This window comes from Rousettus aegyptiacus, unplaced genomic scaffold, assembly GCF_014176215.1.
Source record: "Rousettus aegyptiacus isolate mRouAeg1 unplaced genomic scaffold, mRouAeg1.p scaffold_m13_p_4, whole genome shotgun sequence".
NCBI classification, from domain to species: Eukaryota; Metazoa; Chordata; class Mammalia; order Chiroptera; family Pteropodidae; genus Rousettus; species Rousettus aegyptiacus.
The window spans coordinates 143,488,665-143,515,185 of record NW_023416307.1 but is presented as its reverse complement, the minus strand read 5'-3'; the positions used below and the strand labels follow the sequence as shown (position 1 = coordinate 143,515,185).

Here is a 26,521-nt window from a genome sequence, read left to right as displayed (position 1 = left end):
GCTAGAAATGACAAAGCCAGCTTCCAACCAAGAATGGTGAAGTGAGGTTTTTTGAAAGTCAGAAAGAGATGTATAAACATTCATTGGAAACTAGTCAATTATAGTAAAAGTACCACAATGTTGAGCTTGGGGGCTTTATTGTTGCTTTGCTTGCTTTCCCCCCACCACCACTGGAAGTTTAGAGACAGTCACATAACTTTTATTCAATGCCAAGAGCACACAGATCAATGTACCAAGGGGTGTAACACTGAAAGGTTACAAAATAAATGAACAAGTGAATGAATGAATGAATGAATGAAAACAGTTTTATATAGAAAAATTCAAAATTTAATAGTTGCATTATACTTAACTTTCTTCCCTGGTTAAAAATTCTAGCTGCCACCTCTAGCTATTGAATGATGTTATATTTATTGAGTGCTTTTTGTGTGCAGCACACTGTGAAATAGGTACTGTTGGTACTGATTTTCTGGCGATAAAATCTATTGAGGTCCAGAAACATTTTTAATTTTCTGATAGCTAAAGCTTCTGACATATACACTGTTCACACCGTGGCTGATAAATGCATGTCTGAAAATCCGATGACCTGGCATCATTCTTCACAAACCCGTTGGTGCCGTTCCCAAATGCTGACTTTCTGGCTGATGTAGACTATTGATTGGGCTGACTCCGTGGGGCCTCTCTTGTGTTCTTATAGTAGTCAATGGAAAAGTGCTAAGAGAGGAAACTGGCTCTTCTGTCCCAAGAGGCGGATGAGGTTATTAGCTGAATCTGATTTGTGTTGGGCTACACAGTGGGCCTTCTGTTTTGCTTTTGCCCTAACTTAAAAAAAAAAAAAAATCACACCATTTAAAATAGCCTGAAAGAAAGCCTTTAATCAGGTTAATCAGAATCTGACTTGGGATTTTTCTATGTTCATGCACTTCCTCACATCTTTCACTAGGTGGTGTTCCAAATCAATTCATAGTCTACACCGTTGCTTCTGTCCAGGAAGAAGTCGAGAAACACAAAGCTGTCCCTCTGTGACTGACCTAGCTTCCTTCCTCTGGCTTCAAGAATAACTGGACCTTTCACTGTCCAATAAGCGATTAGGTCTGCATATTGTTTAACTTTTTGTTTGTTTGTTTGTTTGTTTGTTTGTTTGTTTTTGCAGGCCACACTTGTCAATATTTTGGGGTGATTTTGACAGAAAGCATTTCTGTGTGATTGGCAGGAAGCTTTGCTAGACACATCATTAGTGGCCCTGTGAATCAAGAACAAATTCATTTTAACTTCCTGCTGAATGCAGTCAGTTCAAACCACAGGCCACAGTCCTTACAGAAACTGACATCCAGGTTCACTGAGTGGGTTAGAAGATAGATAATGAATAGAAAATATTTACAGAATATGATAGACCTGTGCCCTCATGTGTAAATCCATGTTCCATTAGATATGGCCATGTTTAGAGTCTTCATTAAATAGGAAATGATAAATTAATGGGTTTTATTTTAAAATACTGAAAAATGCATTTGATTCACAAAAGATATCGGAGATTATCTTTCAAAAACTAGAGTTGAAGATTCTATAAAACTGTCCAATAATGTGTATGAATAGATATAAATTTATCCTTTATCAGACTTATTAAGTGTGTTTAGTTTCAGACTCTACTTAATCTCAGTTCTCTCACTCTCTCCTCTCCTCTCTGTTAGATTATTCAGATAGCTAAACACATCATCATTCTGACAGCTATATATGCAGTTAATTCTTAATTGTCAGTAGCCAAAGAGACTGAATTTTTTCATGACATGTTTGAGGTCTAGAGGCAGCTCCAGGAAGAAAAGAACTTTTAGGCAACCCAATGAGTTGGGTGTGAAGATCCCTGGGAGGGAACAACAGCCTGGTTCTAATTGTGACCATTTGGCTGTCAACATAAACAGAGCAGAGCCTGATTCAAGTTGACTGGCCTGATGATATGCTCCATGTGTAAGGCTTAGTTCTCGCCCGTGATAATGAAAATCATCTGAAGAGCAAAGAGAAAAATGCAGGAACTTGAAAGGCGCCATGTTGTAGAGACATCCTTATATAGCTGCTATAATTTTACAAGGTACCCAAACGGGGCTGGGAGGATGAAGAATAAAAAATTCCTGGCCTAAGTTACATTTTTTTTTTTTTTACTAAGGTTCTTTTCAACAACCTTCTTCCCTTTAATGCTCAAACTCACACTATTTCATTTTCACTCCCCCGCATTGCTGGCCCTCAGGAAGACCAAAATGCAATGCTGATTTTATAGAAAATAATTTTATATATGTGATAGATCTGGTTTATTTTTTCAAATATTTTAATGGCAATTTTTGTTGACAATCATTATTATTTTTTAATTTTATTAGTTTCAAGCATATAGTACATTGATTAGACATTTATATAGTTTATAAAATGATCCGCCTGATTGCTCTTTTTCTCCTTGGCCCTCCACCTAGCCATTACGTTAGTGCTGACTGCATTCCCTATGCTGTGCTCCCCATCCCTGTACCATCTATCAACTACTAATTTGTACTTCTTTAACCCTTCACCCCTTTCTCTCAGCCCCCCAACCCTCCTCTCCTCCGGCCATCACTAGATCCTCTTCTATATTTGTGAGTCGGTTTTTGATTAGTTCTTTTTGTTCCGTAGACAATTATTTTAATGACAATTTTTTTTCCTACATCCCAAATTATACCTCATTTTTATTTGTTGGTATTCCTGAGTGTGATAAGTCTGATGATCCAGGTTTAGAAAGTTTTCTCAGCTGAGAGAAAAGTGTAAAATAGAAAGAAGCTTCTCAGAAGAAACGTTAGCCCACTTTTCACTTTATTGTCCAATGAGACACACCTGTTGGCGTTTTCTGTGCCTGCACAGAAATACCGATGATGGGGACTATTTGCATCTCTTGTGATCTTCACCTTCCTCTAGTAAGGCCATTCCCATATTTGGTTTCACATCAGAACTGTAGGAAAATTATGGTAAAAATTCTATTTCCAGGCTCAGTTTCTTAGAGAACGGAGGTTTAGTTGATCTACAGCAGGTGGTATCCTACAATCTATAATTTTGACAAGCATCTCCAGGTGATTCCAAGGGAATTTGTCCATGTTCCAGAAACACTAGAGAGCATGATTCAGGGCATGGTGCAAATGCTACTGTCTCCACCCACCACTGCACTTGAATTTTGTCAACATTAGGATTAAATAAATATTGTCATTTTCCTTCTCTGTCCCCCCTTTCCCACATATTTATTTAAGCACACAACAATACTGCCACCTCAGAGCAAGTTTACTTGCCATAAAAATCTTCCCTACTCTGTGAATAAGGTTCATGTCTCCTTGAACATATACCCAGATTCCACAAAAGAATATTTCTACCTTTACTTTTACATCATTTCAGGAGGAAAGTATTCATACCTGCCTTGGCGTCTTGTGAGGGATCTATGTGATGCATGTCAGATTAACCATCTTGTGAATAGAAAAGACTTTATGTGGTTGTTAATGATATAGTTCATTATTATGGTAGTAGAAGAAATGGAAAGACGGTGGGGAGGGTATTTTAGTATTTTAATATTTGTGAACTCCAAGAGGAGAACTGGAAGATAAATTTAAATTTTTTAAATGAGGCAGAAAATGTTTTAGAAAAATAAACGTGATTTTTCTCTGGTGGCATTTAAGTTTACAAAGAGAAAAAGGTGGTTGAGTTTTCTCAATAATTGTCGTTATGGCCCATAGTGAATTTTGTCCATAGGCTCTTGAGCACATTTAACCGTGATTATTTATGACAGAAAAATATTTAACAGAACATAGACCAACATAGTGAGATTCGTTGCTTAAAAAAAAAAAAAAAATTGACTTTCCAGTCTGAGTCCAATAAATCACAAAATTGACTTCTGTTTAATTGAGCAGATAGCACTGAGAGTTTGTTTTCTGCCCTTTGTCTAAGTAGGACAGAGCTGTATTTGGGAATTTCATGACTTGGTATAGAATACAGAAGTATTATCTATTATTTGAAATACACCCCTGAATGGAAAATAAAGTATTTCCATGTCAGGTCAATATAATTAGGAATCTAATTAATAGACATGTAAATCATGACAAATATAAATATTTACTCTTGGTTACCATACATTTGTCTTATCAAACCAATTGCACAGTGGATGTTGACTTCCAGGATTCTCTGCTTCACCTCTTACTGTTCGACCTCATTCGTTAATTTGGCACATATTAAATAGGCCTTCATTGAGAGTCCACTCTGAATCTTGTGTAGCAGGACAAGGAAAGATGAGAGGACCCAAAATTCATTGAGAGCTTACTCACTAGCAATTTATATTTGTTTTAATTAATTCTGACAAAAGCCTTATAAAGTGGCTGTTACCATCTCTGTTTTATGTATATGGGAAAACCAGGGAGTTATCTATGTTCTTCAATGACTACTGGGTATTTTTAATGTCAAAACCATATAAAATTGGTTGTAAGGCATTAGCCTTGTTTTAGGATTTTTGTTTGTTTGTTTCTTTGTGTGTTTTTAGGTTTTCTTATGCTGTAGCAGGGGTCAGCCTAAGAGCCAAAATCCAGCTCATTGCCTGTTTTTGTAAATAAAGTTTTATTGGAACACAGCCACATGCATATATTTTCTATTTTCTATGATTGCCTTTACTTATAACCTAAGTAGTTGTAACAGAAACTGTATGGCCTTCAAAGCCTAAAATATTTACTACCTGGCCCTTTACAGAAAAAAAGTTTACCAACCCCAGTGCTATAGATTGATATTTTCTCTCTACATGACTAAACCACTTTTATGAAGGCAGATACTCATTGGCCAACAGCTTAGCCTCATCAAGTTGTCACCTTGACTTTGCCTATGAAAATCTCAGTATGTGGTATCCTTGGGGTTGAGGGCTTTAGTTTCTCATGGCTAATGCAGGGAAAATTAGTTAGAGCCAAACTTTCAAACAAAAAAGAGTTACCTGGGTTCTTCTAAAGTGGGACTCAATCCAAGATCTAACCTAATATACCTTAGTTTGTGTCATGTTAATTAGGTTTCACTTGGATTACTTTCTCAATTTACTTGTTCCTACAACAAGTGAGCGTCTCGTCCATCCTGTCCTCCCAATCTCAGTGTTAACGATAACAAACGTTTACTTCTTCATTGCATTTCACATCTACTGTGGATCAGTGGCAGCTCTGCTCCGCCCCTTGGTCTTCATCCTGGATGAAAGAGGAGCCCCCTCTGGGACGTGCCATTCTCACAGCAAAGAGAAAGGAGAAAAGGGCTGGTGGAAACACACAACAGCTCTTAAAGTTCCCTCTCAGAATGTGTCACATGTTCATGGAGTGGTAATACACACTCCTGCTACAGGATACCAGGTGAAGGCAAGGATGTATTCTCTCATAGCAAGAAAAGACCTTTGAATAATTGAGAACAATAATAAAATCAACCGCAAGCTGTAACAATCAACCCTCTATCTGCCAACTAGAAAACATCCATCCTCCTAAGCATCACTTAGGTAACCACAGCGTGTTCTAAAATCTTAAGAGTTATTCCTTTCTGTAAACATTTTACGATCCTACTCGTCTTCTGGGTGGATTATTGTTCTGTGTTTTGTTCTGGCAACCCAGCCACACGTCGTCTTCCACACATGTGTTTCTGTTTTTCTTTCTAAGGTGAGTGCCTATGACTTGACAAATAATCGATGGTGAGGTAAAAGTAGGTCCAGTCAACAGCTTTTGATTTACGCACTATTCTGAGGCACTTTATTTATTCCAGATCTCTGCCCTCTATTTGTCAGGGCTCTAAAGTAGAAATAAAATCACCTAAAAAGCTGCCTTGTGATACAAGTTTCAATTTCCTTTTTAAAGAAAGCTAACCCTTTTGTGAGCCCGAAGATGAAAGTTGTCTGTTAAATGCAGATATTTCTGGCTATTCTGCCTGGAGGTCAGTGAAGCAGAACAAGATATTAAAGATACTTCCCCAAACTGGGTCAGAACTGTGTTAAAAGATGAGAGGATTATTTCAGGAAGCCACACAATAATCCACTCACGCAGATTGAAAACTTTAATGCAGGTAGCATTCGTGGACTCCAAAAGCTGTCTGAGGGGATGGATTAGTCAGCCGGTGTAGCGCATGGTGCCTGTTGCTCTTTCCGTTTTTAGTGCTCTATTCAGCAGAACTTCATTATTTCAAAAGCTAAGCAAAAGCACGTTTTAAAAAGCATTTTCATCACTTTCCGCCTATCTCTGAACAAGTAAATCAAGAAAGCAATCCAAAATTATTCCTCCCACTTAAAATGGAGCAAGAAAGAAAATTAAAAAAAAAAAACAACTTAGAAATTAAAAATATATACAGATGTTAAATGACCTCCAAAATTAACATTAAGCCTTAGAGGTTATCTCGTGGTTATGTTCTTTTGCTTGCTTATGTGGTGTCTTAGATGAACATATATATTAAATACGAAAATTCTTCTCATTAATCTCAGTTACAAATTAGGAACATCTGTCCTCACTGCTATGAGTGAGTGTTGTTCTGGGAGAGCCAGCCAAGGCAATGACCAGAAAAAGACATCAGCTTGAAATATTTAAAAGGAGAAGACCCGAATCATTTTAGATTGCGTGATTTTGCATCTATACAACCCAAGGACATCAGATTAAAAGCTTAGAAATTTGCTATAGTGGAAGTATAAATTTAAATATTAAAAAAAAGTTTTTTCTTACATAAAGAGTAAGAAACTAGGAGCTAGAAAATTGACATTTATATCAGAAGGTAGCTTTTAAATCAGAATAATTTCATCACTTCAGTAGCAAAAAATATATTAAGATAACTGAGTTAACTTAAATATAGTACCTAGAAGAAAACTATAAAATTTTAAGGCCACAAAAAAAAAAAAAACCCTAATGTTCCAGTAACAATTTCTGTTTTGTAGATTATTCCAAAAGCAGCAACGTTAAACAGCCATTTTATTATGCTCATGGATTCTGTGGGTTAGGAATTCAGACAGACCTTTGCTCATCTAGGAAGACTAAAATAGCTAAAGGTGATTCCATGGCTGGGGCTGGAATCTTCTGGACACATCTTCACTCACATGTTTAATGGTTACTGCTGGCCCTTGGCTCGGACTTCATTTGGGATTATAAACAGAGCGCCTCTCCAGGTGGCCGGGGACTCATCATAGCATGGTGGGCTGAAGATAGTTGGATTTCAAAGAGTGAGTGTTCCTAAGAACCAGCTGGACACCGCTACACCTCTCTGACCTCACTCTGGAGGCCATGCAGCCTCCACTGCTTCCTACTGCTAACTAATCTGCCACAAATCCGCTCCAATTCAGGAAGTGTCCTTGAGGGAAGAGCCAGAGAATTGGTAGCTGTTTTTTAAAAAACTACCTCACTTAGAAATTGAGAAACATCATAATTCTAGATGAGAACATTAATTTTTCTCTAATTAATAGACAGACTTGATATAATTCTAATCATATTAATAGACGGTATTTTTTAAATTTTATTTTTAACTTGTGAAAATGTTTCTAGATATCATCTAAGAGAATAAGCAGGTAATAATAGGTAAAAACATTTTTAAAAGGATGACTAACAAGGAAATTTCCCTCTCAAACATTTTAATTAATATTTTTTAGACTACAATAAATAAAATAGCTTCGATTACACTTAACAATATACATATCAACTTTATAGTATAGAAAGCAGAGGCCCAAATATTCATAGGAATCATATCTGTTCCCAATATATGCTGGGGAAAGGCAGGCTCATTCCATCAAAGGTGTTGAGATTGCTGATTCAATGGAGTATGAGGAAGGTATCTGATTTATGCACGATACAAATGGAATGCTCTAATGGATTAAAAGTTCTAAGTGTCAAAACTAAATCAGAAGAAAACAAATATTTATTTAATCTTGGTGTGCATTAAGTCTTTCTAAGTATAATACCAATGCTGGAAAAAAATATAGGTATATATATTTGATAGGTTTGATTATATAAATATTCAAACTGTACATAACTAGAATCAAAATTAAAAGCCAGTAAATACTTCACAACATGTAAAGGAATCAGATAGTTGATGTTCTTAACAATAAAGTATCCTTCTAAACCAATAAGAAAAAGATCACCTAAAACAGGTAGAGAACATGAACAAGCAGTTCACAAAAGGAAGACATTCAAATGGCTAGTGAATAAGTTGAAAACCTGGGGACTTACTGCCATGAGAGCACAGGATTGGAATAATGATTACCCGAGAGAAACAAAAGAGCCCTTTGATTGGAAGGCAATATGGATTTGTTAGGTAGCTGTGTTTGGGACAGACTTAAGGTTCAATTAAATAAGATAGTTGTTTATTGTCACTGTGCTTAAACATAACTTGATGATTTATGACTTATCCTTAACTCTTAAGCAAAAGAAGTTTAGTTTTAGCAAAGCAACACGTTTCTCTCTGACTGTTCTTGACTTAGTCAAGAATGGTGGACTCTGAGAGCCCCAGACAGGGCTTGACGGAATCGTTCCCTTAACCCACATCTCGATGGCTATTTTTCAGATATTCCAAAATGATAGATCTTGAATAATAGTAATAAATACATTGCTAACCTAATTCAAACTTATTTTGTCAAATAAACTCTTACACAGGACTCCAAAGTATACGACAGGTAAAGTGGGGCTCGATTTAATCCCCAAAGACCCCTGGAATGTGATCAGAATGCCATGACTTCAAGGAAAAAGACAACTTCCAATTTTAAACACTAGGTAAAAAAGTGTTGAGCATACTCCATAAACATGAATATATAATTCACTTTTGTTATTTTGCTCAAAAAGTGCAAACCTAAACCATTTTGTTACTAATCAAAATGGATTGGTGTTAAAAGCTGTCGATTAATATTTATAGCATTAATTGTAAAAACTTTGAGTGTTTACATAGATTTCAATGAGGAACACCTAATGCTTAACATTTTATTAATATTTTTCTGAGTGATACAGGAACAATAATTATTTTTAAATATCTTTATAGTAGCTCTCTTTGAGTCAATAAAAAAAAAAGTAAGGTACATGAAACATTTGACTTTAAAAGTTTAGGTTTTGCCTCTGAGGTTGAAAAACCAGGCATTTCAGGATGCACTAGAGCTGACTAAAGAAGTGCAGTGATATGAGAACTACTTATAAATAGAGATGTTAAAAAAAAAAAAACCATAAGGAGAAGCGGGAGTACATCCTGTGTGTGCAACTCTTAGATGGACAATGAATATCTATATTCGACCCCAGAAAGATCAAAAAGACAATTTGGAATCTGTTTACTCCGAAAGCAAATAATCAGTGCCAAAAACTATAAACAAGACAAGGATGCAGGTGGGTGAATGCAGGTGGGTGGGTTCAGGCTGCTGGGACCTCTCTGAGATATAATTCGGATGCCTTGGCGACTGTACTAGAGCAAGATATCTGTCAGGATAAAGCAACATGAGCCATGGGATCACTTCCTTTTTTTTTCTCCCTGCCTTGTCAGGCCCCAGAATTTATTCTAAAAACCAATAATTCTGCTACTAAGGAAGCTAAGCTTCCCAAGCCTAATGCACAGGTTCTACATCTTAAAATGATTGCTGTGCCAACACAGGGACCACCTCCCACATCTGTGCCTGTACCTCTATCGAGGTTTTTTTGTTATGCCCCAAACAGCCTCATTCACTGTTAGAGGCTTGTTGACATGGAATGAATCCAAAGACAGAATTTCAGCTGCTAATTGCCCATTGCCAAATATTGAAAGGAAAGAAAGTTACCCTGAGAAAACCTGTGGGAAAGGAATCAGAATGTTTTATCCTCTGGACAGTGTTTGTGGTGCTCCTTATGCCAGAGCGCGTGCGCGAGATATGAGCGGAGCATCCGTGTGGCTAAAAGCTGGGGAACCCGATCTACTTCCGGTCGTTGGCGGTAGTGCTGGGAGCAACTTGAGGGCCTCCAAGCTGTGTCCCTGCTAAAATGGCCATACGTGGCATTTAGAAAAATTGGACGACTGCCCAGAAGACCTAGATTGAAACCTGGGATTGTCCCGTTTTCAGATTGAGTGATACTCTTTGAATATGTTAAGAATCTTTGAGTCATCATTTCACAGTGTATACGTACATCAAAACATCACATCATATACTGTAAATACATATGATCTTTATTGGCCAATCATTAAAGCTAGAAAAAATAAAAATAAAACAACAACAAAAAGAATCTAAGAGAAACCACAAGGAAGTACTTTTTGTCTCTGAGGATCTCATTTACTTTGCTGACCCATCAGTTTAGTCATTTGTTCTGGACCAAAGCAAGATTAATAACTTGTGAGAGAAACTGAAAGGACCAGAGAAGTCAAGACAAAGTGTAGGAGGCATTCCTGAGCCCATGGGGCTCCTGACCAGTGTTTCTCAGCAGGGGCATCGTGGCATTTGGGTAGGCATGTCTTCCATGGGCAGGTTTAGTGTAAGCATTGTGAAGTGTTTGGCACTTCTAACCTTCAGACATAAAGTGCAAATAGCATTCCGTAATCATCACGACAATCCAAGATGCTCACACTCCTTTCCAAATTACCCTAGAGAAGTGGTGTCACTCCTGGCTGAGAATTTCCAAATAACTTGTTATTTTAAGGAACAATGTAGAGATCTCCCAACAGGGGCAAAGATTTGAGAGTTGGCCCACAACAGTTACCGAGGAGCTATTAGCCCTGATGGCTGCTATGACACAATTGAGTATTAAATTTTTGCTTTATAGAGTGTGAAAAATGTTTATTGTGTCCATTCTTCAGCTAAAGTGTTTGGTTCAGTGTGGTTTATTTTTATGACTATTCATTTCAGCTGCCTTGAATATATGACTGACATTAGGTTTATTGGAATTGCTGTCATCGTCATTTCTACGTTGTAAACACCAAATGTGAAGCCGTGTTCTTTGGTCTTTCTGGGATTTTAAACTCTGCTTTTGTGGCTTTGCTCTTCTGCATTGGAAAGGGTAAAACTGGGATGTTTTAAGTTGAAATACTTTTCCATTTTGTGCATGTCTGATTTTGAGATATATTCTGGAGGAAAATAAGGGTAAAAATCTATATTTGAGAATAGGTATGTCCAGTCAGTGTGGCTTAATTCTTCATATTCTGCCAAGCTGAACTGATCTCTCAGAAGAATAGGATTTTATGGGCTATAGACCACCAATTTTTCATAATTTAAGCTTGGAAGACTTACACCAATGCAGCTCACCTCTAAATTATAGGGGGACAGATATTAGGGGAAATGAGTGAGGGTTGTGCAAAAGAGTAAAGTATGAATTGGACAGGGAGGGCGGAATATGTAAGGGATGGTGGAAAATATATTGAAAGAGGCAAATTGATTCTTCAAGCAATCAAAACAAAGAGTTTTATTGTGTCCTGAGCCATGGTTAAGTGTTTTGAACACTTTTTCAGGTTTTATGATTAACAGGAAAGTTGGCTGCCTACTTCCTTGAAGGTCGCTGGTTTATTTTACTATAAAATTGACATAGACAGTTCGAAAAGGGGAGATTCCCAGTCTCCTCTCTCCTCCTCTCTCGAAATTGTCTTTTTCCTGCCCAAAACACCTCTGACCTCACACCCTACCATAACTTCTTCCAAAGTCCTAGCTAAGACACTGTCATTCACCATATTCCTAAACTCAAGTCATGATAACAAGAACTTGAGGTACCTGGTAAATGTTTAGACCACCAAGCCTATCCAATTGAGATTCAAATTCAGTTGCTCTGGATTAGGGCCTGGATCCAGGTGATTGTAGCATCAGACACATTTGGGAAGCACCTAATAGTGCCTTTCAGTGTTTCTTTGATAAAAATAGAAGTATCAGGACAGCACAGGGACCATACAGTTTTAGACACAAGGTCATGAATATTGAGACAAATGACCTTTTTGGTATGTGACCTTTTCACGTGTCCAAAGAAATAAATTTTTCTTATAAAATATTTCTGTATTCTGAAAACTTCTCACGCTTACAAAATATACAGAATTCTAGAAATTTCTAGAATACAGTAGAAAATCATTCTTGTGCACAATACATTTCAATGGAAAGCTTCTGCCCTTGCCTCTGCCCCCTGCACCCCACAAATTTGCCAAGATGATCAAAACTGTCTTGCATGTTAAAGGGAAAAAGTTGTTTACTTTGTCAATGTTAGAAAACGTGGAACTAAAATAAAAGATTAATACAGAAGTGGCATACCGAGGTACAAGATTTGGTTTCTAAAGCTGCTAACTCACACTCTCAGAATTGTTTAAATACCGTTTAGATGCTTTTCAGAGAAAGAATAAATTACAAGTCATGTTTTCACAACACTTTCAAATGCTCATGTCTCAAGAGATAATAATGAAGTAGTGTAATAAAAGACCAGGTGTGAGTGTAAATTGATTAAAAACAATTCATTTTAAGAAATTAATAATTCCAGCTTGTATTATTGATTGCCTAGCAGATGACAAATTCTATGCTTGCTGCATCCATATATATTATTTCATTTAGTTTACATAACAATCCTACAAGGGATTATCAGTTCTTAATAGAAGAGGAATGTTAGTCCCAAAGCAATTATATATTTGCCAAAAGTCACACAGAATTTCAGGAATTGGTTCTCAAGTCTGTTGGTTTATGTATGGTTAGTCTAAATTACATAACTTAGCATCTAAACTCACTGATAGTGATGATTATAGGTATAAATTAAGTCTGCCCTGAGGGAACTGGGTGTTTTGTCACTAATGTGAACCAAGCATGGGACATATATTGAAAGGGGCATATAAGAATATTTACTAGTTTTTAAAAACGGCTCCAAAAGATAAAAGAAATATGACAAAATCAAACATAATGTAAGATTATGTTAGTCACCACGACTCAACTGAAATCTTCTATAGTTATATGTGAATTATATATATTAACTATGGTGGATGCATTTGAATGTTTGATCTGATGTGTTGGAGAGTCTCCAAAAAACCTTGAGCCATACAGTTTCTGTTAGTCTACCGTGAAGAAGAGCGACAAGTGCCTGCATCTAAAATACCTTCACCCTTTGCACTCGAGTGGTGAACATGACCTTTCTCATTTCAGACCTACAGAGAAATTAAGTGTTTTGCTTAAGGACATGTAATTAGTGGCAGAACTGGAAAGAAACATCCCACTTTTGAGTTCCATTTCTTTTCTAGAGTTTGTGCTCTGGACTTTTCTTGAATAAGAATATTAATGTCCACCATGCCCTATCTGTTTCTTTACAGTATGACATGCTGTACTTATAGTATCATAGTCTGTATTTTATCAGTCTTGTGAAGAAGTAATGTACTATTATTATCATCTTCTGCTGAGAGATAAGGAAACCGGGGCACTGGGAGCTCAAGTTATTCATCTGATCTCATGTAACTACATGTCCTCTCAGAACCTCTTTTGTTTTTTAAATCAACTCATTTGTTTATTTAAAAATTTACGTACAGGTAAAATTCACCTTTTAAAGTTTACAGTACCGCGAGTTTTGACAAGAGCCTAGCATTAGCTGCTGGCAGGGCTTTCTGTTAGGCTCTGAGGGATATAAAGAAAAATCATGTAAAGGCTCAGCTTAGGACAGAATTTATAATTCAGTGGTCATGAATCCACCACTGTAGTCACACATGACACAATTCCATCACCTCTAAAAATTGCTCCAGGCTGCCTCTTTGTCGTCAGCCCCTCACCTTGAGCCCCAAACTTTGGCACTGTCTGATCTGTCCTCCATGCATGTGGATTCGCCTTTTCCAGAATGCCAGATAAATGGAGTCATATGGTAATTAGCTTCTTGAGTCAGGCTTCTTGCACTTGGCATAATATATTGGAAATTCGTCTATGTTGCATCAGTAGTTTATTCCTTCTTATTGCTGAATAGTATTCTGTGGTAGGGATGTACCACCATTTATTTGTCCAGTCAGTAGTTGAAGGGCATTGTGTTGTTTTGAATTAAGTTGTAAACATTTGCATCTCTTTTGTTAATAAGACTATATGGCCAAAATACTTAGTTAAAAAAGTAAGAGAAAAAACATATTCAGTAATTTAATTTGATTGGGATTTTAAGAAAGTATTCTAAATCCTGCATCAACAAATAATTGCCCCAGCAGATAACGTACCAAATTGTGTAGTGTGACCCCCTTCTACACAGAGCGATGGGAGAATCAGCCTCTACTGTACTTGTCAAGTCATTGTCAACAACAACAAAAAACATTCTTTAGCTATTCCCTATTCCAAAAGGAAAACATGTAACTTGACAAAATGACAGAAAAATAGGATCATTTTACCTAAGACTAAAGTATGAAATAAAAAAGCAGAAATTTAGACGATACCTAGACACAATTAAGAAGGCTTTAGTTTCCCCGCTTTGCATTGCCAGGTGCTCTAAGAACTGTGAGGTGCTGTGTCGTCGTTCTGGCAGGTTTCTTCCTTGATGGGAGGAAGACACTGTGTGAGCAGGCATAACCAAAGTGTTTGCAGTTCAGGGCTGTGAAATCAGAAAAAAATTTTAAACGAAAGTAAACCGCGTTGGGAGGGCAAATGCCTCTTCAGTATAGAATACCACATTTGGGGCAAGAAACAAATTACTCAAATATATTTGGAAATACAAAGGAAAGGTTTCTGTATTGTGAGGTGACAACTGTTTTATCTGTATCAAGTGAGAGATTTCATTTACTACATTTTAAACGTGTAAAGCTAACCATTATCATAAAGAACTTTTTATATAAGACTAAAGAAATCACTTTCTACTCTGGACTATAGTATGTTTAGGCCATAAGGAGTGTATTATTTCAACAGCTGTTCATTTAGCAATAACCACTTTGGGTAACACAGAAGTTACAAATTGGAGGATATACATTTAGCGTAAGTCAAAACCCATTTCAACTCTATATATTCTGAGTTGCATGTGTGACGGAAAAGCCAGTTCTTATTTACAGTCGAGGAAACTCAGATATCTGGTTGAAAGATAAAAATGTTTATTTAAGTTTTAGGAAGTTCCTATATATGACATATATTGAGCTCTTTCATAATCAGAAATTTATGAGATACACTTTCCCACTGGATAATATACTTTCTTTAAAAATTGATGCCAAAAGAAAAACAGAGATGTAAATCTGTGTTTAGACTTTGTGAACCAATGTGGGTGTTCTGATGACCTTCCCTTTCACTGGCTCATGAAAGGACCATCATGATGCTTTATTTATGGAGACAGATATCAGAGAAATTAATGAACAAATAAAGGGATTACATTTTTTTTTCTTTTTTCCATATCTGCACAACTGGGCATTCTCTCCAGGGCAGTTTTTCTCAGATGGCTAACTGGTCTTCAGCTTGTGTTGACTATATCCTGAGTTCAGCGAGGCAGAGAAAACTTTGTGTGCTTCCTAGGCTGCCACTGCACTGGCCTGAGCCCTTCTCTGAAGCAGAAAGCCCATCCAAGTGCTCCAAATGGTGTATGCATGCTGATTATTCTCTTGGACCACGATTCTTCAATTTAAGTTCTGGCACTTGATACTTTGTATACCCTGAATTCTGGCCCCCACCTTGATGTACACTGCATCTCTGTCTGGCATCAGAAAATCCTCTAACTTAACCCAAAAAAAGTGACTTAATGAGGAAATGAGATATGTAGTTTGCTCGTTTGTTTTTTTAAGTTTCAGAAACAGTTTTGGGTTGAGTGCCAGGCACAGAGTATGGACATGCGAACTCTTTCCATGAGCTAGATTTTAATATCCTACTCAGAAGAACCATCTCAAGGTAACACAAACGGTGAGGCTTATTCGGAACCCAGCTTATTTGGAAGGGAAGTATAAAGCAAGTTCCTTTTTGTGATTGTTCAAAAATAACTGTGCTGTAAGAGAGCCAAAGTGGCATCGTTGTCCGCCCATCTGTGGCTCTGGTTTCATGCTCTTCTGAAGAAGGAGAGTCAAGAAAACCTTTACCATTTCTTGGCTCAATGTAAAACTTCTGAAAGAAGCCCAATGGACATAATTTTCTACGTACTTCTTCTTTTGAAGGGGTACATTTTACATCCCATAACAATATCTTTTTAATTTTGACCCAGGGAGTCAGTAAGTGATGTCCAAAGCCAACTCTGGCTTATATTTATGTGTAGCCTAGGAGCTACGAATGTCCTTAACATTTTTACATGGTTGAAAAATAATCAAAAGTAGTGTAACATTTTATGGCATGTGAAAATCACATGATGTTAATTTCATTGCCCCTGGATAGTTTTATTAGAATGCAGCCATGCTCATTTGTTTATAGATTGTCTAGGCCTGCTTTCATATCACAGTGGCAGAGCTGAGTATTTGCAACAGAGATTGTATGATTTACAAGGCCTAAAATATTTATTATCCGGTACCTTACAGACAAAGTTTGCTACCCCAGACCTAGAACAACTAACATTCAAGTATAGCAGCTATATTGGCCCTCAGTATATTGCTTTCTCGGTGTTTATTTGCTTAACCATGTATTGCAATGAGTAGCTTTAATATGGTTATAAATTCTGTTTTAGGGAATTCAGAAGAAGCTAAATACATATGAAGTTTAGTGTAAATATAGGGAAATTAAAAACTCAAGTGACTTCTTATGTAGAGAAAAAAATATAGATGATTTTCCACATCTGATGCAACTTTCTTTTAGGCAAGATATTCTTACAAAAAATGTTAATTATAATAAAACTCATGATTTATTCTTCAGTTTTTACTCTGCCTGCTCTACCCACAAGATTTGCAAATTATTATGAGTTTAGCCTCCTCCTCCTCAATGAATCATTGCTTCCTTGGAGAAAATGGAATGTAGATTAATTAAACTGAAATTGGGGAGACAGCTCTCATTTCTGTAGCTTGAGGAACATAGTTTATGGTTTAGGGGAGAATTTAGTGAAATCTCTCTGGATTCATTAGAAGCTCTGAATGCATCGCTGTCTAAAGTCATAGTAATAACTTACGTATTCTTTGCCTCTCACATTTGCTACAAAAGGATCACCTTTTTAACTGTGGGTGTGTCTTCTCAGACACCCTGAATGTTATGCTGCCCCATGTTTATAGATGAAATGTGACTATTTTACCTTAATAGCAAATAATGGGAAAATTTGTATAGAGGTCCTAAAGTCTAGGACATTTCGATCCATTTACTTTTACGATCTCTGGACTAGACTTTGAAGAACTGATTTAGGGCTTCCGTGATGGGGTCCATGGTTTCACCGAAATGCCATCATCATGGGAGCAGTTCCAAGATTTAACAATTGGGAGATGCTTAGGTAAACTTTGGCATGGCGGTGTGGTGGGATACAAAACCCTATTCAAGATGGGATGGCGACCGTGCCGACAAGCAGAAATCAGTGTGCAAAATAACAGGATTTGTGATTCAAGTAATATGTACCCACGAGGAGCGAAGGAGTTAAGACAGCATCACTCCTAGAAGTGTGGCCTCCAGCCCATGCAGATCCTTGAACTGGGGGACACCACCACTATTTAGAAACCTTCGTGACAACCTAAGAGAGAAAATTTACTGTTGAATTTAAAAATAAAACAACAAAACTGGGTTTGTATTTTTTACGTCTTTTTCATTTCACTTTTATTTAGTAATGAGATTTCATTAGTAACTCACTTTTGTTGTATGTCACAAAAGTATGTATGTAATGCATTGGGAAAATAGATTTCCTTGCAGATGATTTGAGAAACACTTTATATGTTGAAAAAAAAGTGTTGCTGTTAATATTAAGTATGTAGCAATTAAAAAGAAATGTCATGTTATGGACATTACAATTTTGTTTTAATAAGAAGCTATTATGGTGCCTGGTTGGTTACACGTTATCAAATTATTACCCTTGGCCAGATTGACGGAGTTGTTTTATTTATTTTTTCTCTGGGTTTAAGCAACTTTTAAATATCGAATTCTATTTAATGCTTCAGGGTATGACAACAAAAATCTGTTTAAATGACTAAATCATTGCTGGAGCATTATTTAAAGGGGGGGGGGGGAGCAATCCCATAGAAACGTGTCGATTAAGTTCCTGTGCAACCAAATGGAAATGTCAGGATCTTCCTTCACTTAAGATGCAGGGACCAGTGCACTGAGGCATAAGAAAAGAACTTGATTTACAATTTGAAGGAAAACCAGCAGTAAAATAATTGAAAGCTGGAAAGGAATCACACTCCTGCCAAACTGCTTTCCTCCATGCATGCTCCCTCCATAGAGAGACATTTGGTTTGTGCATATTTTCTTTCCCCTACGAGTATTTCATGCTGTCAGATTATACTGTTTCTCTGCTGCGATCAGCAAAAGAGACTATCCAAGTTACCGAGCACTGGATTATGCCTGGAGCTTTATAAATAGCACATGGTTGACTTAATTTTAAGTGCAAAGGTGATAAGCTGGTTGTTAATGAGAGCATTCTTGGTGCCTAAATTGCAAATATATGAGTGTCTTTTAAATAAACTTTAATTTGAGTTCATGGGAATCAAACATGTGAAGGCACTTTGCAAATTGTAAAGAGCTGGTAAAAAATTTGTTAACAACTACTACTACAATTATAACTTGTGACAGAGATTCCATCAATATCAACCTCGATGTTGCTTATGGCTTCTTTTCCCCAAAAAGTATTCATAGAGAAAGGAGGCCTCTTGCTTAGAAGTAGTTCTCTCTAGAACTTAATCTTGTATGCATGGATACATAAATAAAATGTGTTGTATTGTCAAACCCTCGCTTAGCTGGTTCTCCGAGTCACATAAATATTTAGTCATTTATTTATCATTTTTGAACGTTAGTGACAAAATGTGGCCTAAAAATTTGGTTCTTATACCATAATTTTGTCCATGGAAGCACAGTCTTATGCCTTATACAAGAGCAAGAATTTAAAGATCAAAAATATCTTTATATTAAAATATTGAGGACTCTTCTGTTACCTTTTTTTATGCACATTAGAAAATATTTTTGGTTCGCTTATAAGAACTGCAAATCTAACAGAGCCTCATGTGAGCCTCTGACGCATTATGAGTTGGAATCAAAATTCTGGTGCTCTCCAAACGTGAGGCACAAAATAGCACTTTGGGGGAAGAATAGAGGTACTGAAAAGTAAACAGAAATAGACACTGCAAATTAGGTTTGAGCCAAGAACATACCTGTTTTAAATTTAAAATTGGCTAAAATTTAAATTTAAATTTGGCTAAAACATACCAGAGCCAGTTATACCCTGTGTACCTAGAGGAGGATGAAGATGAATATGAAGGGAGTTTTGATTTAATGTTTTTTGTTTTTTTTTACAGAATCACAATCTCTAAGCTCTAAAATTGATAGTCTGTGGTTTTCCTGGCCAGACATTTGTCCCAGGTGGACCAGGTCTTCCTAATATTCATCAGCACAGGCACTAATGTGTTTTGCTCTCAGACCTTCAGTCTATATCAAGAGGCCTCTTGTTCTATGATTTAAAAAAAATGTGCCTTCGTCATACCATGAGCCTAAGTCATACCATGGTTCCGCATTGCTCTGTGACCAAGTAGGAGGATTTTAAGAGCAATAAATGAGCAACGAATGGTAGGTTAGAAGTTTAAATTACACACATGCATGCACACACACACACCCATTCACATCCATATTCACTCTAGAAACCCTACCTAAGGTGATAAAGATTGGTCAGTAAAAGCAAATAATCCTAGAAAAACATGTGATGTGTATAGAAATCAAACATTTTAAATTAAAGCACATCTATGTGCTTCTATTTCCCCACCTTCTGATGTAAAGTTCCGCCCCTCACCCCCATCAAGTAGATTTCTGAATGCCTTCCAAAAGCAAGTGAGGCTTTTCTTGACTCAAGGTCTGATGATTCGAGAGCCTCCACCATTCTTGCATAAACTACACTCTTCAAGGATCACCTATCATATCCAGCTCAGGTTTCTTTAAGTGCAGTGAGTGTGCAGGCCCCTGTGTACTATCTGTGTGTAGACTCAGTCTGGACTCTTTAAGATTTTGTTTAAAAGCTTTTGCAATTCTCTTAGCAAACCTAACTTGGGGCTTTGTTTAGTAGTCCCCTTTTATCTAGTTTTCCCAAAGGATTCAACTTAGTTTTTATGAAAAGCATTCTCTTTTTGTACTCACCTTCCATTGGCTTACATATCATTTCACTAGATTTTATAATTCTAATAACAAACGGGACTTGCATAAAGGGCTTTGGAAGAAAACATACTTGGAGCATTCAAATTCAGGGGTTCAAAGAGATATGCACAGGCATAATAGAGAGTTATCTGTTAGCTTCCAACTTACAGGATCCACTGACCACGTGTCACTAAACTTTGCAAAGAGATCAGAGATGTTTACTTACCCCTGTTTGTCTAATCTCTAAAAAGCTCAGAATAAAATCTGTGACACATTTCCAGATATTTATAGAACATGAAGGCTCACATTTTTCCCCAGCTCGATCTGTGACTTCATCTTCTTTTTCTACATTTTTTTCTTTCACGCTCATATATTTTCTGTCTCACACTCTAAGAGAACTCCTTTCCTTTGCTGGAATGGCAATGTGATTGTGCTTAATTGGTGTTTGTTTTGCTGTTGTAGGAATAGTGTTGTCCATGCTTTGCAAAGTTTATTTACCAAAATTAGCACATAAGGAAAAACGTACTTAGTTAAAATTATCTTTGAATATCTTTCGAGAAGGCTCTAAGGCTGAGTCCAACACGTCGTATCTCCAGGGATCTAAAACCCCCCAACTTTTCCATAAGTTTTAGAACAGATCGAGTGTCAAATGAAGTCATTTGGCATGGCTTCAAGGGGGTATCTGACAAAACATAGGTATATTTAAAAAATAGAGAGGTGCGGGATGGCCATGCTCAGAGAGAGGCTCATGGGAACTGACATTGATGCCTGTCACCTAAGTAATTTTCAAGCACATTGTGCCTGGTGTTATTTATGTATGCATTTCTCCCTTCTGGATTAGCTAAATCTCATCTTTCTGAGAAAGCGAAGACAGGAACACATTATATTTATTTTCCACATATTCAATAGAACATGCTCAGAAATTTCTAAGGAGTTAAAAGAAAATGAAAATAGAAAACCTTTGCTTGTATTTCTAAGCCAGCAAAAGTACACTCTTAATTATTTTTAAAGTAATAACCTAGTTCTTGGGTGGTCATACAACTGATTTGAAAATGGACTCGTTTTCCCTATGTGGCTCTTAAATTGGACTAATTTCTTCAAACATTAGAATTTTAGAAAAATCTGCATTTGGATTATCAGGGCCCATTCTCACGTTAGCTGGAAATCTTTAAAATATGGGCTTCCCAATTTTATTAGTAACTTTATACCTCTTAATAACAGAGTATTTATATTCCACATATGTCCTATTAATAAACTAATAAACTGTTAGTCTTCAAAATAGAACTACACATTATACCTGTATTAGTGTTTTTCTTGGTAGACTATCAATGCAAGGCTGTTATTTTGTGGTTTTTTCCCCCCATTTATGACTAATTTTTTTTTTTATTCAAGAGTTTATTCAAGAATTTATTCAAGAAAAACTAGAGTATTTTTTTTAGTTGGGACAAATTTGGTAATGTAACATTTGACGCTTTTGAGACTGTGACCCCTGAGGATACCTGATCTGTTTTTAATGAAGCAGCATTACGTAATAATTTACGTGGCAGAGTATGGGCCTGAGTGAAACTGCCTGGTTTTAAATCTTGGCTCTTGCACTTACTGAACATGGGACCTCATATTATTTACATAATCTCCATGCACCTCAATTTCCTCATCTACAAATGGGCATATTAATAGTATGGAAAATTCCTGGCCTAAGTTACTTATTTTTTACTGAAGGACTTTTCAGCAACCTTCTGCCTCTTAATGCTCAAACTCATACTGTTTCTTTTTTACTCCCCCACATTGCTGGCCCTCAGGAAGACCAAAATACAACACCGATTTTATAGAAAATAATTTTATATATGAGATAGATCTGGCCCACTTTTTCAAATATTTTAATGACTTATTTAATGGGTTATTGCGAAGGCTAACTGAATCCATGTATCTAAAGCACTTGAATTGGTTCTCACATGTCATAAGTTCTCAGTAGATGATGATGATGATGATGATGATTTTATTACTGTGAACCCTGTTGTGTACATGGGAATAAAACCCACAGCGGTGGATGCCTGGTAAATATCAAATGGCTGAGTCCAATGAGTTGTGATGCATCTGTGTACTGGCCTTTCACCTCCACCTGTCCTCTCCCATGCAGGTGGCCCCAGCCATTAAGGAGAGGATGATGAAGAAGGGAAGCCTCATGCTGGGCTACCAGCCCCACCGAGGGAAGGTCAACTTCTTCCGTCAGGTGGTCATCAGCCCTCAAGTGAGCCGCGAGGACATGGACTTCCTCCTGGATGAGATCGACCTACTGGGTAGAGACATGTAGCTGTGGCTTATGGTCCCCCAGAGGCATGAGTCCTGACCTGGGGAAAGTTACAGATCCAGGGCATCTGGGGACACATAGGGAATTATAGCCCTTCTGGGAAGAAATAGGAAACGCACCCCATCTAGGCCCAGCAAAACCATAATGCTAAGCGAATAGTGTTAAGGACTCTGTAGCTCCCTGGGCACTACTGTGTTGCTATAAAAATATGTTTTCTTGAAGACTGTCCATGGGATAGAGAATTGAAGAGAGTTTAGTAAGTACTATGTAGGGCCCCAGTTCTAAGCTTTCGTCGCTCGTTAAAGAACACACACATTAATAATTTCAAGCAGTTGGTCTCAAAGTGGTCCCTAGACCAGCAGCATCAGTATCACTTGGGAACTTTTTTAAAATGCAGAATCTCAGCCCTATGCCAGACCTACTGAATCAGAAACTCTGGGTGTGGGGCCCAGCCTTCTGTATTTTAAGTAGCCCTCCAGGTGATTCTGAGGCAAAGTAAAATCTGAGAACCTTATAATGTTTAATGAAACTTTGTAATGACTGAATCATCACTGTGATGTTTTGCAGCAAAGGAATGAATATCTAATATGTCAGTGGTCCCTGAGCTGGTCTTTGAAAATATTGCTGTGGCATTGGTAGCACAAATGTTTAGAGGCATCAGAGAGATATCAAAGTTATTTTTTAGAAGAGAAAATATATAAGATGTTTACTTTCTAAAGATGTATCTTTTATGCAGACTGAATGGTTTATTCTCAAAAGTTAAAATTAACTATTATCTATTCTAAGTTATTTAGAGATAAGAATAAAAGACAAACATTTTAGCATGGCCCTTTCAATGAAAGCAATAGTCTTAATTCATTTCTCAAAGTCATTGTGCCGTGAGTTGGGCATAGACATTAGATATATGTCCCTAAATATGTACCTCTTTTAACTTGAGGGGCCCATTCCTTTGCTTGCTCTCTGCTTGTAGGAAATAACCAGAATGAAGTCCAGGGTGATAAAGCATTCCCTTTCTCAGGCTTTGAAATGTGTAGATGATTAAGTAGTTTATATTGGGGCAGAGGGTCTGGGAATTAGAAACCTTCCAGTGTAAACACCTTCTCCATTTCTCCTTGGAGTGGATGATTGCAATTCTGTCTCTGATCATGGTCCTAGAGTTCTAGGAGAATCTTATTTAACTAAGAAATAACTCTGAAACAGAATTCAGAGTTATGGGTTCAGAGTTCAGCAAGGTAAAATTATGAATCTAATTAGAGCTCTGATTTGGAAAGCAATTGATTGACAAGTGTTCAAGTATTAGACTTAGCACATTCAATAATCTTTTAATACTCTGTTATTAATTTATGTCATTTAAATTTGGAAGCGTAAAAAGCAGATATGTATTCTTTGCTTTTAGTTCATATTTTTATTTTGGGGTGTATGGTTTCTTAATATCTCCATTGGTCAAAGAACATTTTAATCTTTCTCTGAATCACTTCAATTTCTGATGATAGGTATTTGTGTGTGTGTTTTGCATTTCTCATTGCCTTTTTGTCTTAATGTTTTTCTAAAATGTTCCTGAAATTGATGTTCGCAATAATTTGAGTTTCATGAAATAAAAAGCAACATTAGCACAAACTTAGTGGTTTTTTTTTCTGTCACCTCCTCTTTACTGAGCTGTACCAATACATTTGTGAAGTGAATTAGACTTGGTTGGCATTTTTGCTAAATAATTGAGAGAGCAGGCTTCAAGTTGCTTTTTAGTTTTTTGATTAAATGGAAAAAACAGACCACAGTATGGATTTACTTCTTGTCTAGTCTTTCTTCATCTACTAGGCAAGCCGTGGGAAACACAGTAGCCACAGATCAGCTTCAGGAGAGCCTTTTTTATTTTTTTTTAATTTTTTTTTTTTGAGAGATGAAAGCTCCTTGATCAATGAAAAAACAACCGCTGTCAGATACTTTGAAAATTCCATTTTTTTCCCCCTTAAAATGTCAAGATATAGGAAACCCAATCAAGTATTGACTGAATGGTGAAGAATTTTTCAATAAATGGTTAATTATAATTTTTTTACTCATTAAACACATTGATAGTTGTGCCTACTATGTTCTGAACAGTTATCTTGGTTTCTGGGGATATGCAGTGAATACAATAGAAAAAGTTCCTGCTCTTCTGAAGCTTTCAATCTAGTTGGAACAGACAACCAACAAGTAAATGTGTAACAAGTCAAGTGGTAATAAGTATTTTGGAGGAAAAAAAAAGCGAAAGTAATAGTATAAAAGTGAGAGCGAGGTGTGTTGTTGGAGAAAAGTTGGTTTGTCAGGGTCTCTCTGTAAGGTAGCATTTGGATGAAGACTAAGGAAGTGAGGGAGAGAACCATGTGGGTGTCTGGGGAAAGGGTGTTCCAGGTGAAGTGTATGGTAAGCCAAAAGCCTGAAGAGCTACATTGGTACCTGAAGTGGTACATGTGAGGATCAACGTGGAGGTCAGTATGGCTCAAGCAGAGGGAAGGGTGAGTGGTAGATGATTAAGTTAAAGAAATACCTAAGAGTCAGTACCCTGGGCCCTGTAGCTGGATACTACAGGAGTTAGATGGAAACACATTAGGGAATATAAATAGGGTATTGAGTGGCTCAACTTATATTTTAGAAGGATCACTCTAATTACTGTTTGGAGGATAAGGTATATGTGGGCAAGAATGGTCTTGGAGTGACCAAATAGGAGGCAACTTTAACAGTTCAAACAAGAAATCATGATAGTTTATACTAGGGTCATAGTGAAGGAAAAGGTATAATGAGGTTCGATTCTAGAGGCACTTAAATGTAAAGTTGTTAGGATTGGTTAATGGAGTGGAGTGTTTAAAGAGAAACGAGAAATTAAGAGTAGTTTCATGTACTTTTGGCCTGGGCAATGATAAGAAAGGAATTGCCATTTACTGAGACGAGAACTTCAGGAAGAATGGTTTTACCTGGTTTTGGTCATGGAAAATTTGAGCTGTCTGTAAGTCAGCCAACCTGATATAAATAATTACTTATGAGTCTCAACTGGTGGAAGGAAATTGGGCCAAATATATAAATTTGAAAGCCATAATAATAGAGATTTTATTTCTAATTTTTGGATTAGATGCAACGATCTAGAGTATCTGTAGACGTAAAGGAGAAGTAGGCAAAGAATTGAGCCTTGGGGCAACAGTTCAAGATGAAGGGAGCAGCCAAGGAGACAGAGAAAGAACCGAGAGTGGTTGGCAGAGGCAAAGTAAAGAATCGTTTTTTAAGAAGGAGGGAGTGATCAATCGTATCAAATCCTGGGGATGGGTCAAGTAAGAACTGAGATGAACTTTAGAATTGACAATGTAGAGGCCATTTATTTGCTAAAAATAAGTGTTTAGATATAATTATCAATATTTCTTCTAGTAGCCATCGGACTGTGTTCAGTCACAAGACTTTTAAATTCCTCTTCTGGCTTTTAATATTCAACAATGGTTCTTTATTGAAGAAAGATTCAATAACATCAAGGGATTTAAACTTAAGGAAGTTATCACGTTGCTAACTGGATCAGAGCATGAGGTTCAACAGCATGTAACAGAAAACCCAAATAATTCTGATTTCATTAGAGTGGTTTATTTTTCTTCATTCAAAAGAAGTCCCAAGGTGGACAATCCAGAGATGGTGTTTTACAACCAGTTACCCCGTAAGCAGATATGGACAAAGATTTGAGAGCAAGCGGCCTATTCATTTCCTGGGATTAAAATGTTTGGGGAATAAAGTGAGACAGAGAAGGGAAGGAAATCAGCATAGTGAACGTTAATGTGCAAATTTAATGCTATGAACAACAGAGGCTGGACCCTGCCGTGACCTCTGGGAAAGGGCGTAGAACATAACTCAGATTTCCCATCAGATGGGTGAAGAGGATAGACTATTAATCCATTGGTAAATTAATTAATCGAGGGCTGTCCCAAGGGCCATTATTAGCTCCCTGACAATCCTGACCATACTTCCATGGCCCCAGGAAGCCGTCATGTAGAGAGTACAAGACAAGCAGTTGCAGCTAAAGCCTTCGGCAAGATTGGTGAATATTGAGATTTGTAACAGATGGATGATACCTCCACCATGTTGTCAAGGACCCTGGATCTTTCTACATTTTA

General features: G+C 37.0%; 1 protein-coding gene across 7 annotated transcripts in view; it reads left to right on the top strand.

The window, feature by feature from the left end:
• GADL1 (glutamate decarboxylase like 1) overlaps nucleotides 1-24,005 on the top strand; it is a 226,625-nt gene extending 202,620 nt beyond the window's left edge. For all 7 annotated transcript variants that reach the window (XM_016140785.2, XM_016140781.2, XM_016140784.2 and 4 more), the window contains one exon: nucleotides 22,227-24,005. In XM_016140785.2, coding sequence (XP_015996271.2) covers nucleotides 22,227-22,400 — 174 coding nt within the window. In that variant the 3' untranslated portion in view covers nucleotides 22,401-24,005. The remainder of the gene's footprint in view (nucleotides 1-22,226) is intronic.
• The last annotated feature ends 2,516 nt before the right edge of the window (nucleotides 24,006-26,521 follow it).